Source organism: Aspergillus japonicus (genome assembly GCF_003184785.1).
Source record: "Aspergillus japonicus CBS 114.51 unplaced genomic scaffold BO86scaffold_95, whole genome shotgun sequence".
NCBI classification, from domain to species: domain Eukaryota; kingdom Fungi; phylum Ascomycota; class Eurotiomycetes; order Eurotiales; family Aspergillaceae; genus Aspergillus; species Aspergillus japonicus.
In genome coordinates this window covers 16,260-29,110 of record NW_020291732.1, presented here as the reverse complement: position 1 = coordinate 29,110, position 12,851 = coordinate 16,260, and the positions used below count along the sequence as shown (strand labels likewise).

General features: G+C 54.0%; 5 protein-coding genes across 5 annotated transcripts; 4 read left to right on the top strand and 1 right to left on the bottom strand.

Annotated features, from left to right (window-relative positions):
* Positions 1-493: 493 nt before the first annotated feature.
* BO86DRAFT_443286 (FAD-binding oxidoreductase) lies at positions 494-3,966 on the top strand (the record flags this gene model as incomplete). The annotated part of the gene is made up of 4 exons (XM_025676354.1): positions 494-779; positions 2,514-2,897; positions 2,954-3,077; positions 3,143-3,966. The coding sequence occupies exons 1-4, from the start codon at positions 579-581 to the stop codon at positions 3,964-3,966; spliced, it is 1,533 nt and encodes a 510-aa protein (XP_025522475.1). The 5' UTR covers positions 494-578.
* Positions 3,967-4,891: 925 nt separating this feature from the next.
* BO86DRAFT_325313 (SDR family NAD(P)-dependent oxidoreductase) lies at positions 4,892-5,740 on the top strand (the record flags this gene model as incomplete). Its single annotated transcript, XM_025668522.1, has 2 exons — positions 4,892-5,406; positions 5,485-5,740. The coding sequence occupies 2 exons, from the start codon at positions 4,892-4,894 to the stop codon at positions 5,738-5,740; spliced, it is 771 nt and encodes a 256-aa protein (XP_025522474.1).
* A 1,542-nt stretch (positions 5,741-7,282) lies between these two features.
* BO86DRAFT_325341 (uncharacterized protein) lies at positions 7,283-7,915 on the top strand (the record flags this gene model as incomplete). Its single annotated transcript, XM_025668523.1, has 2 exons — positions 7,283-7,581; positions 7,660-7,915. Coding segments are annotated over 2 exons (555 nt in total), but the record flags the coding sequence as incomplete, so codon positions are not given.
* A 1,203-nt stretch (positions 7,916-9,118) lies between these two features.
* Positions 9,119-10,096, bottom strand: BO86DRAFT_443279 (alpha/beta fold hydrolase; the record flags this gene model as incomplete). Its single annotated transcript, XM_025676353.1, has 1 exon — positions 9,119-10,096. The coding sequence occupies one exon, from the start codon at positions 10,094-10,096 to the stop codon at positions 9,227-9,229; it is 870 nt and encodes a 289-aa protein (XP_025522472.1). The 3' UTR covers positions 9,119-9,226.
* A 1,009-nt stretch (positions 10,097-11,105) lies between these two features.
* Positions 11,106-12,520, top strand: BO86DRAFT_443269 (uncharacterized protein). Its single transcript, XM_025676352.1, has 2 exons — positions 11,106-11,608; positions 11,669-12,520. Exons 1-2 carry the CDS (start codon positions 11,127-11,129, stop codon positions 12,465-12,467), a joined length of 1,281 nt encoding a protein of 426 aa, XP_025522471.1. The 5' UTR covers positions 11,106-11,126; the 3' UTR covers positions 12,468-12,520.
* The last annotated feature ends 331 nt before the right edge of the window (positions 12,521-12,851 follow it).

Below are 12,851 nucleotides of genomic sequence, written 5' to 3'. Positions count from 1 at the left end.
ACACAACACACAATGAAACCATTAATTGCTTGTGTATCCTGCTCGCACACTCCAATCCCCCCTCCACTACATCCTATGTACTCGCAACCGACAGACTACTCCCCCACCTCCCGATCCTCACTCCAATGGGCATACTTCTGCATCACCCGCCACTGCCACGTCCGATGCCGCAACGGCCGGCCCCAGAAATAGAACGGCACGAAGAACACCACCACCACCCCGGCGATGATGGCCATCTCGCCAAACGCCAGGGCATACCCACTTTGATCGATCCAGGGATTTGTGTAGAAGGAGAGGAGGAACCCGAAGGCCGCTATTATCATGTCAGCTTATCTTTGCCCTCGCAAAACACCCAAAACACCCAGACCCAACACGGCCCCAAAAACTGAAACAAAGCGGGAGCAACAGGGGGACGAGAGATCATACCCTTGAACGCTAAAATCGAAACCGTGACCTCCCCCACCGCAGGCCGGTAGCTATCAATCACATACACCATAGTAGCGTTGGTGGCCTGCACGATCGCGAAATTCAACAACCCCAACCCCAGCGTCGGCACCATCCAATGCAGCCGGTCGTTGATGCCCACCCCGTACAGGATCAAGGCCACGGGGGCGCACGCCCCGCCGATGATGACGGAGGGGAGACGCATCTCCGGATGCCGGATGCCCCCGTTGCGGCGCGTGAACCAGTCGGCGGTCCAGTCGGACAGGTGGCCGCCGAAGGCAATGCCGATGGCGGAGCCGACCATTCCAGATACGAAGCAGAGGCCGATCTGCCAGGTGGTGAAGTCGTAGGCCGCCGCGTAGGCGGTCGCGAAGTTGGAGGTGATAGCTACGAGGAACCCGATGGTTACGGCGAACACGAGCGAGGTCCAGAGGACCGGGGGGAGGATGATGAGGGCGATGGGACGGAGGAAGATCTGCAAGAGAGACTCGGTGGTGTAAGTGTTAGTGAAGAGGCGGAGGGAGCGGAGGTAGGGCTGTTTCTTTGCGCGGGTCGGGCTGAGGGTAGCGGATTCCAGGGTGTGCGGGGATGGGGATCGCGGGTTGGATTGCTCCGCTAGTAAAGCCTTTTGGCGGTCGAAAGTAGTCTCGGGGAAGGTGAAGATAACAAGCAGGGTGACGCCCCCGATCAACGCGGTCGCCACGTAGTAGATGTATCGCCAGCTCAGGGTAATGGTGATGAGCCCGTCGATGATGATCCCGCCGGCCACCCCCATGGAAAGGGCAGCAGTATACAAGGCCATCACTGTACCACGCTCATGTAAGAAGAAGATATCGGCGATGGTCAGCGGGCCCAGGCACTCCCCTGCACCTGCTGTAAACCCCATGACGATCCGCCCGGCCAGCTCCACCCCATACGTCTTCGCAAAACCGGTCCAGAACCCAGTAACAACGTACAGGACAAAGGAAATGACATAGATGGGCCGACGACCGTACTTGACGATGAACGGCATCCAGAAGAGCATCCCAATTCCCTGGCACAGAGCGGTGGTGCTGAAGAAATAGGCCACCTTGGAGATATGGGCGCTGAAATCGGGGCCCTGGGGGCCCAGAAAGTCGACGGTGATCTCCACGATAGCCACAGTTGGGCCTGCAGACAGAAAGTTGCAGAAGAAGACGGCCAGGCAGACGAGGACGGCAATGTAGTATCGGAACGCAGAGGACCTGGGTGCAAACCATGATTTAGTATAACTTGAAGAGACACTGACGAGAGACAGGAGGATAAGGAGATATGGCTACCAGTTGAGTGGGTCATTAGGATCCCGCGAAGGTGTAGGGACCAAGAGGATCTCGTTTGTCTCATGATGCCGGAGACGAAGAGTCCCCAGGGTGTCCTTTGGGACGGTTTCGTGGTGGGATTCGGTGGGCTTTGAGTCCATGGTGGGCGGCTAAGGGGCGAGGCCTCGACTGCTGTACTCGGCGAGAGGAGCTGGACCTGCCATATATAGACAAAAGCAACGATGTGCAGGAAACTGCCTCTAGATAAGAGAGGCACGGCAAGGCAAGAGGTGGTGGCTGTCATGGTCACTCCAGCATACACCCGTGCCAGCCCTATCCAGAATCACTGTGGCGGTGGGCACCCGGCGCAAAGGGGTTGAGTGTCTGTACAGCACAGGAGCAACAATCACGGTGTCCAAAACCGTGAATCTCCTTTTCCCCCCACACTCGGCAACGAGGGTCTTCCCCAGATCGGCGAAAGGCAGATAATGGGATGCTTACGAGTCGCAGGTTGAGAAAGCAAGCGGGGTAAGGGGGAACTTGGAAGGCAAGTGGCCCACAGCCAGTCCCCGATTTGCTGCCGCCACAAACAAAGCCCTAAGCCACTGGCTGACTTTCTGTCGCTCGTAGCTAGCCTGCCTGCATATAATTAGTCGGCTCCAGCCCCAATCGATTTCCTACAGCTCGAATTAACTTCACACCTTCTACCTCTCCCCGAAATCATTACCATTTGTCTCCTCCGACACGATGCACATAATCTGGCGCGACTCCGCGCCCGCCGCCGAATACGAGGAGGCCCGCGTGGGCCGAGTCTTCAACCACCGACGACCCGACCGCTTCCCCCTGGCCGTGGTCAAAGCCACCTGTCAGGAAGACATCATCGCAGCTGTCAAGCTTGCCAAAGCGAAGAAATGTCGGCTTGCCGTGCGCTCCGGGGGCCATTCGTGGGCCGCCTGGAGCGTGCGTGACAACTCGATTCTACTCGATCTCGGCAATTACAAGCAACTGGACGTCGACCCCGCCACTCGGACGGCAAGAGCCACGCCCAGCATGACAGGACGGGAGCTAAATGGGGTCCTCATCAAGGAGCACGATCTGATGTTTCCTGGGGGCCATTGTCCGGATGTTGGGCTGGGAGGATTTCTGCTCCAGGGCGGGATGGGGTGGAATTGTCGGGTACGAGGCCCCAAAACCGGCTGCCTTCCGATGCTTTGGCTGACAGGTACTCTTAGAATTGGGGCTGGGCGTGTGAGCGCGTTCAGGCTGTCGATGTGGTTACCGCACGGGGCGATGTTCTACACTGCAACGCCACCCAGAATCGGGAGCTGTATTGGGCTGCGCGCGGGGCCGGTCCGGGTACGTGGCGTACATCCCCACAGCTCTCACCACACATCCTCTTCGCTAACACAATCGCATCCCAGGTTTCCCTGGAGTAGTCTCGAAGTACCACCTCGAACTCCTCCCCTACCCGCGCGACGGCTTCCGCTCGTCCGGCTACATTTACCCGATCCGACTCTACCGCGAAGCCTTCCGCTGGGTCCTACAGGCCACTCCGGCCTCGGACGAGGACACCGAAATTGCTGTCGTCGCGCAGTACCCCGAAGGAATGGATGAGCTGTGCCTGTTCGTCCTCTTCGTGACGATGAAGCACGACCCTGCGACCGCTGAAGCCGCCCTCCGCCCACTGCATGACTCCCGCCCTCCCGGGGCCATTGTGGAATGGTTCTGCGAGACAGACAGTCTGGAGAAGCAGTACGACAACCAAGCGAAAGCCAATCCGGAGGGCCACCGATACTGCGCCGAGAACGCGTACATTCGGAACGATGCGGATGTCCCGACTGTGCTGGAGGAGGCGTTCACCACCCTCCCTCACCGCAAGGCCTTCGCCCTCTGGTACGCCATGTACCCCTGCAGTCGGCGCAAGTTGCCGGATATGGCGCTGAGTATGCAGAGCGATCACTACTTCGCGCTGTATACGGTGTGGGAGGAGGCGCGGGATGATGCACGGTGTCAGGGGTGGGTGGCCGACGTCATGCAGAAGGTGGCGCCACATGCGGTGGGGGCGTATTTGGGGGACTCGGATTTCCAGGCGAGGAAGACGAAGTTCTGGGCGGATGACAATGCACGCAGGCTGATGGAGCTGAGACGGCGGTTTGATCCCGAGGGGCGGATCTGTGGGTATCTGGATAAGGGGGATGTGTCGGGGGTACGGGGGTTGGTTAGTGAGAATGAGGTGAAGTTGTAGGGTGCTTTTCTTGATGTAAGGATAAATCCTTTGCAGGTCTCTGTACATTTACAACCTTGAGGACTACTTACTACTCCCTACCTACGGAGACAATGTTTGGAATGCTTGCACAGAGCTAAAGCTTTAGCAGCAGCGCTAGTGGCAATATTTATCATGGATGGGATAAGGTTAGGTAAGATTATGGTCAAAGCGCCTACAACCCAATCAGATAAGAAGCTGAGCATGACTAAGCGGCATCTTCCCCAGGTTTCAGCCTGAGTGATGATGTATTACTATTGAGGCACCATCTGAATGAACGACCCCACATTCCGCTCCATCCTCGTCTCTCTTGATCATACAGATGTTATATGCGAGAAGACTTGGCAAGACTTGGGCACAGGACCAGCAAGGAAAGCCAATTGATATACTCGACGCTCCCACCCAGATGTTTCGCCCTGCAGAAGCTGAGAATTCAAAAAGCCGTAGCAAAGCTTGAATGCAGGTCTTCACCCACCCACCTTAGGCAGCAGAGAATACCGGAGAACTAGTTTTCCGGCGCTAGCTCACCAAGCCTGGGAGAGTCTGTTCGCCCGATCGACCGGGGAAGCAGTCTCCTATTCTCTCCTATTCTCTCCCGAAGAGCCCACCTCGGGAGTAAGTACCACCTCGAACATCAGGACGAGGCATGAGAAAGAATCTGGAGCTCGTCAGATCGGGTTGTGGAGACAATCGGAAGCACTGGTGTGGCAAGACATCCGTAGACGTCAACCTGCGAGACAGTGTCCACACATTCCTTCCGGTATAGCTGGGTCAATCCCGACAGGATCATTCCTTCCACAACTTGAACAACTTGGCTCTTTATCACCTCTCATCCAAAATGTCCCCCACGACTCGCCTTCACCAACTCAACCACCAACTAGGTCAACAACCCCCCTCCACAACCACAATGTCCACCACTCCGCAAACCCTCAAAGACAAGGTCGCCATCATCAGCGGCTCCTCTTCTGGAATTGGCGCCGCCATCGCCCGCGAACTCTCCGCCCGGGGTGCCCGTGTGGTCATCAATTACCCCTTCCCCAGCCTGAAACCGCAGGCCGAACGCGTGGTCGGCTCGTTACCCTCGCCCGCCATCGCCGTCGAAGCCGATATGTCCACCACCCCCGGCCCGGGCCAACTGGTCTCCGCCACCATGGCCAAATGGGGCCGGCTGGATATCGTGGTGAACAGTGTCGCGGTGGCGGTCAACAAGCCGCTGGAGGAGCAGACCCTCGACGACTGGGACGCGTTGGTGAATCTCAACGGACGGGGCACGTTTCTTCTCACACAGGCGAGTCTGAAGCATCTGACGAGAGGCGAAGGGAGGATTGTAAATATCTGCAGTCTCAGTGCGAGGGCGCCGCCGCCGAACCAGACCATCTATGCTGGTACCAAGGGGATGGTGGATTCCTTTACGAAGTGTTGGTGTGTTTGATTCTCCCCTGTCACAGTGAGAATGAGGGTTGTTGTAGGAGGTTGAGTTGGGGCTCATTCAAGCTGCAGGGCAAAGGAGCTTCCTCCTAAGTATGGCTGTACGGTCAACGCCGTCAGTCCCGGGCCGACGAAGACGGAGGGGTTCGCTGCGGCGGGGGAGGAGCAGATGAGGATTCTGCAGCCAACGATCGACCAGACGCCTGTTGGGCCGAGGATGGCGCAGCCGGAGGAGATTGCCTGGGCCGTGGGGTTTCTGTGCGAGGAGCGGTCACGGTGGATCAACGGCGTGCATTTGGTGGCTTCCGGGGGGTTGTTTGTAGATTGATTTGGGGTTGCAAGGTGCTTTGTTGGTGGGCTTGTTGATGTACCAGTTTTCTAGTGGAGGCGAGCGCGGAGAGGGGCAGTGAGGGAAGAATCCAAGAGATGTTCAAGAGTTATCACATCGGTTTGATAGAGCTAGGTCAAACCATAACAAATATGCAAGCGCCTGCGCCGCATTGCGAAAGTCCCAGCCAGCCCCCAACATCAAATCCATTGACACCCGAACCACACGACGCCAGAACCACCAAAGACCAAAGACCTGAGAAAAAAAAGGGGAGAAGAAAGCACTCCTAATGTGTATTCCCCGTTGGATTGCCACAGTACCACTCTCCCAGCTCCTTCAATGCAGGAGAAGTTTGCTCTGGGAAATTGTAAAAGGCAGTGCGCCTCAGAATCAGGTCCTGCCTGTCGTAGTATGCTTCAATCGCATGAGCATGTTTGCCCATAAAGGACACCATGAAGACCTGGATGGGAATGCCTGATCAGTCATTTGTCCCTGGGCTGTAAAGAGGGAGAGAGAGGTACCGGTGCAATCATATGTTCCAGAAGAGGCCGTTTCTTCAACCGACCCAGCATTACCCGAAGGGATCAGGAGCTCCCTACAAAGTAATTTGTGATGAACCCCCTCTATGTTGTTGTAGATCGCCGCTTTGCTGTATGGGAAGCTCGACCCGCGGATGTCCATTAGATTGAAAGCACCAAACTCGGGTTGGTTGTACTGGTACACGTGCTTGTATGTCTTGTGATCGGCAGGACTGGATGCTTGTGTTAGTGCGAAGGGGTTGAAGCTATTGAAAGTCACGCAGTTAGGGTTAAGGGCAGACTTACTCTTCCGACTACTATGGCCAGCCCTCCAGTCTAGAGATATAGCTCCTGCAATAGCTTGACCAGTTGGCCTGAATCTGGTATGCACGATCTACAGGCCGTTTGAGGGAAGTGTCCTCATCGCCCAAGTATTCCGTGATTTTGAACGCACTCGGCAGGAGGCAATGAAAAGTTCGAGCGGGGTAGGAAGAAGTAAGGCTTGTCCATTGAACTGGCATTGAGAGCCATCTCTTGGACCCGAATGTCCAACTGCTTGAGCTGTGGGATGCTAGGTCGTGCACTTTTAGAGCCTCGATACTGGCCTCTAGCTCTTTCAGGGCTTGTCGACGCGCTGATGGCAAACCCACTTGGAAACTCGTAAGTTACGTAGTTGACTATCTAGTACACCTAGTACCTAGTCCCTAGTAGGGAGTTGTAAATTACATAATTTATTGTTTGTTGCTTTGGTCATATGAAATATGGGTTTATTATTACATACTTTACCATTTAGTTATGTAACTGGTTAACAAGCAGGTCAACTGGTCAAAAACTAAAGAAAAAACCTACAGTATTAAGATTACTAATAAAAATACTAACCACTAAGCTATATATTATGTGATTCAAAAAAGATAGGATGATATTTCAATAGTTTTTCGACGTCTCCGAAGACGAGGACCTCAGTTCCAGTGAAGAAGAGCCAAGCCCCTATCAGCCGTATTCCCCAGTCCCATCCGAGTTGATCAACGTTCTGTATCCCCCAACAAAGGTTGAACAGATTGTGAATACCGCCCTGATCGTCTTCCTGAATGCCCTGACTATCCACACCGAACTCACCTCCATATGGACCCTTCATCGCCGAGCATTCACTGCCAAGTTCCGCGAGGCTCAATTCGAAGCAAGAACAGATGGATACTTGCACGATCGCGAGGGGAAGCCAAGCGTCATCATCGATGTCAAACCAGTTTCAAGATCTGGCAACCCTGCCATAATTCAGATGCAGGAGAGCGCACAAATGGTCGCTTGGATTTTGAGTGATGATGAGTCCGCCCAGAGGCGCCACCAGAAGTAAGCCTTCTGCAGAACCCCCATCTCACTTAAACCTCTCGTCGTCTCTGACAGTATGAAAACTAGGCGGGTCCATATCGCGCAGGATCGACACGAAATCTATGTGACCGTGGCCGAGTACAACGACCACTATCTAGTGTATCTAAACGGCACCGACGTCTTATCAACTCCCCCGGAAGATGATACATCGTTTCTCAAGATGCACCAATATGGTCCGTGGAATACATTGGATGTCACGCACGTACGTGAGCTAGGAAAGCTTCTGCTTGCAATCACGTCGAGAGCAGAAGATGAGTACAGACGAAACTGAATAATCTCAACTTGTGGGTCGATTGTGGATGAGGGTGGCACATCGTGCTACATGTGAAAGCTGGAAGCGAACAATACTGATTGTGTTCGTCCTCCTTCTCCTATTTTTTGAGTCATTTTTCTTTTATCTATTTCTTTTCACTCTTTCTCAAGTTCTTCCCATACTCTCCACGCTATGACTTAATCCAGCGAAAGTCAAGTCAGCCTCTCTATATATTGTTTATTGTAAACATAGTGGCTGGCATCGACAAGGTCTATTTCGAGTCACTTTGTTCTGAGTTATTACCAATTGTATTGGACGCTTGCGTCCCTGGCAACATTGTCGGGTACATGAATACGTGTTCTATTCTAGCTATATGAGGCTATTTGAGCGGGGATATCAACGCGAGCAGCCTGCCAGCGAGGCCGCAGGTCTCTTGGTCGAGAAGGCTGAAAGCCACGACTGGCCGTCACATCCTAAGAGAACCAACCAAAGCTGATCGAAAGTATTGTTCTTGTTACAGATGATGATTTATGAAAAACAGTGGATTATGAAAGCTGGCATAGCCTTGGCTACAATCTGTATTGACACGAGGTGCCCTTTTGAAGTCAGATACTGCACTAAGACTATGAGTTGGTGGCCAGCCAACCGTTGGATGACCATCAAATAGGCCAGAGGGCGTCTTTGAGAGCAACAATCCCCGAGCGCGATTGAATCAGGCACCGCTAGAACCTGCTCAGGTTTCTCGCTGTTCTTAGGGCTCCTTTGGAAATAATGATACTACAACTTGCAATCAGCCTTTTCTGCAACGTACCTGATAGGTCCATTTACCTTACACCCAATTTGTCCAGGTGAGCTGGGTCAATTTACCCTAACTGGACCCCCTCGCGCGAGATGATCATATGCAATGCATGGTAGAAGCATTTACCGCTTTCGCCTACTAAAGAATCCTTCAGCTAACTCTAGCATTCAAGGAGTCGCTCACGTCGAGATGACTGACGGAGTTCAACAAGAGAGACATACCTCATCGCCTTCGGTTGCAATCCGCATATTAAGTCTAATGAGTCCAGATTGCAAGTAGAAAGTCCATTCCCAGTGTCGTTGTAATACCTGCTTCTACCGACATTATCAATACTACTACAGGCCACAGTTTAGAATTCTCCTAGTCCTTCTCCGTTCTGGAAACAATGATATTAAGTCACTAATTGTGCCTTGTTGATAATATTTTACTCTTGTAAACCATTGCCCTCCTGTCCTTTCTCTGCAGCCCTGTGGTACTTTTCCGTTCTCTCGACTTACCACAAAGCACAGCTCACACCTTTCCATCCAAGATCAAATCCCCTTCCTCGCCAGAAAGTCCAGGATCAGCGCCCCGATCTCCGCCGTCTCCGTCTCCACCGCAAAGTGGCCCGCATCCAACAGATGCACCTCCGCCTCAGGCAAATCGGCCTTGAACGCCTCGGCTCCCGCCGGCACAAAGATCTGATCATGCCTTCCCCAGACCGCCAGCAGGGGCACCTGCGACGCGCGAAAGAACCGGTGGAACTCCGGGTACAGCGGCAGATTGTTCCGGTAGTCCCAGAAAAGATCCAGCTGGATGTCCGCGTTGCCCGGGCGCTGGAGCAGGGCATAGTCTAGCGAGTAGGACTCAGGCGCCACGAGGCAATTGGGACGGGTGCCCTCCTCGTACTGCCACTTGGTGGCGTCGAGACTCAGCAGGCCAGTCGCGAGCTTCCCTCGCACGGCCGCGTCGTTGTCGCTGGTCCACAGCGCCCGGATCTGGTCCCAGAAGGCGCCCAGCCCGGCCTCGTAGGCGTTGCCATTCTGCGTGATGATCGCCTGGATGGCGGCCGGTTGTTGCAGCGCCAGACGCAGGCCTACGGGGGCACCGTAGTCGAAGATGTAGATGGAGTACTGGCGGATGGCGAGGAGGTCCAGAAACTCGGAGATCACCGCGGCCAGCGCGTCGAAGGTGTACTCAAAGCCTTCGGGGACTTCTGTAAAGCCAAAGCCCGGTAGATCCGGGACTATGACCCGGTATTTGGCGGCCAGGATTGGGATGAGGTTGCGGTACTGGTGCGAGGACGAGGGGAACCCGTGCAGGAGGAGAATTACCGGGGCTGACCCGGCACCCGCTTCGCGGTAGAAGACTTGCGCTTTGGAGGTGGGGAGCTTGAGCTTCTTCAACTGAGTGGCTGCCATGGCTCAGGTATTCTGGGATATGGGATAGAAATCAGAGAAAGTGTAGGTTTTTGTAATGACCAAGGGATATGGAGGTACTGACATGATAGCTGCATATATAGCCTAATAATCTTGGGTGTACCAAGCACGCTCTGGGGCCTTGAGTCGGGGAGGAACTCAATGACGACTAATTTGTCAGCATCCTGGTCACTTTCTTTGTCACTTTCTTTGTCACTCGCCTCGTATCTGAGATCATCGAGTGTTCTCGACAGCCAAAACGTCTTCTGCCTGTCAGCTTCTTCATGCTTAGGGTTTCTTGGCACATTTTCTAGTGGCGGGAGCTCTACCCAATCAGCAGGAGGGAGATATTACCTCTTCCGGCTAATGATCTTATCATCCATGATCAACGTTTATCCAAACCCCTCCTACCATCAGTACTTCATCTGCCCACAGATCGAAAGGTGTACAGTACGACCAACATACAAAGCACGAGAGATATGTTAGGGGGAGAATGAAGTCTAATGACGGAGCAGCCCGGCCGTACACTTTCGTACACGGCCCCACGATACGAGGAACCACACCCAACACCTCACTGATTCGCTCACAGCTGATGCGCCGACGACATTTGGAGAGAGCAAAGACAGTAAACAGTGGTAGTCTTCACAACCAACAGACGGCCTCCAGGTTTCTCATCTGTCAATGCACCGAGGAAGTGCTTGCAGCCAATCCTGATGTAGCGCGGGCTAGAACGCCCACTGACCAGGCTTCTACAGCTCGAACCCCCCGAGTTCTACAACCAAGGCCGCTTTTTGCCACAGGGCTCCGAGAAAGATCATGCTCCCAGTGCGCTGGTATCAATTCTGAATACGGGCAGCTCTCTCCTAGCATCAAACCCTGGGAAATCGGCAACAGCCGGATTGATCCATTTCTTGCCGATCGCTACAGAGCAACTCCTCATTTTGATCTCCTTCTCCACCACTGTAGGTTCGCTTCAAACGTGAGAAGGTGGTGGCCTGCTAACCCTGCATGAGGCACACATGTGCTGTGGCCTATGGCCCGTCCCAGAGAGTTCTCCGAGCGCAGTCTGCAGGCATACTTGCATCCCGCCAGAAGCCCGATGGTCGTGCAATCGATGCTGTACTCAGCCTCCCTCCACTTCAACGCGCTACCAATGATACGGGGCGCCACCAAGCGGGCCTCGTTGGACACGGCAGAGCAACTCCGACTCAAAGGATCCGTCATGATCCGCATCCGGGAGAAGTTGTCGACCGTCACCCAGCACAATATCGGTTGCGACTGGGTCGACGACATCCTGCTGAGTATCCTGTACCTCGCTGCCAATGAGAACCTCGACCAGGTCAAGCCACCGGAGACGAGCCCGTTTGTTCCGCCCTTTCGCAGCCTGCAACTCATGGAGTTCTACGGCAGTTGCGAGTTCCACCCGCTCCACTGGCAGACCGTCCAGCATATTGTTCTCGAGCGGGGAGGCCTCGAGACAGTAAAGCTGTACGGACTAGCTTGGCTTATTTCCATGTCCGTAAATCATCCCGTCTCCCCCGAGGACTTAGATTGATAAATGATACCATTTTCCAGATCGGGCTTAATAGTCGCTATGAACACACACCGCAGACCCGTCTTTCCCCTCATATCCCCCGAGGGGAAACCGTGCTTACACCGCGCCCCCCTGCAAGCCCTCTCCATCCGCACGCCACCGCGTCACGCTACGCGCCGCAATTATGGCTTCCAGCAGCTCGCCCTGCTCTCTCCGCCAGTCAAGGGCAATCTCATTCGCGTCTTTCTGGACCTCAACGAGATCACCCAGGCCCTGCATGTTCTCAGTAATCAGAGCTGCGGCGCCACCCTCCTGACGCAGATAGGCGATACGCGGGCCAGCGCGCTGCACCAGTTGTGCAGCTTGCCTGATCACAGAGACCGGGTCAGCGCTATCTTGCATAAAAGACCGGATTGTACGGCTGAGCAGCAGCAGTGGTCGATCGCCGTGTATCTTGTATGTCGTAGTACAGCCCTTCTCTATGGCGCAAGCGTAATCCTGCCGCTTCCGAGGATGTCTCGCTTACGGGCTACGATGACAAATGAAATTTATGAGAACATGGTTCGGCTGCAGGGACGCGAAGTGACAAAGCACGAATGCGAGATACTTCTATGGTGTTGCGTGGTGGCGGCGATCTGTGCGGATGCTACTCCGTTTATCAAGGGCTGGTTTGTCGCCAGGATGAGAGAGCATTGCCAGGTGCTGAGGATTGACTCTTGGGATGAGCTTCTAGAAGTTTTGCAGTCGTTCGCCTGGCTGGACTGTGCGTCTGATGGGGCCGGGAAGGCAATTTGGGTGGAAATGGCTACATCTAGCAGCGAATTACCATGTGAGGATTAGGTGGAATGACAACTGAGATTTGACTTTCATAATAAGGTGAGAGTCATGCGGAGTATATTTACTAGCTGTGGCTTTAGGCCATCGTTTCGATACGAAGATGTCATGTAGGGCTTACAAATCAATATATGGCTACCAGCCTCCACAGAGTGCTGATCATGACAGGGAGGTAATAGAAAATAGAATCATACTGCGCCCTTTGAGCAATATTGCGGGCTGCATTGACACTAGTTTCTCTACCCTCTATAACACTGGATTGATAAGCAGCAGCAAACAAGACACCACCACGTCATATTGGAGGTAAGAAAACACCTGCACGGTATTTAACCTCCCCTACACCCAACCCCACCATCAACACCCAGCCCCAAACCCAAACCCCAGCACCTC

Excerpts from the sequence above, each read along its gene's own strand:
- BO86DRAFT_443269 (XM_025676352.1), top strand. The coding sequence starts at position 11,127 with ATGGCCCGTCCCAGAGAGTTCTCCGAGCGCAGTCTGCAGGCATACTTG. Across the intron at positions 11,609-11,668 it reads CTAGCTTGGCTTATTTCCAT|ATCGGGCTTAATAGTCGCTA; the intron begins GTCCGTAAATCA and ends ACCATTTTCCAG.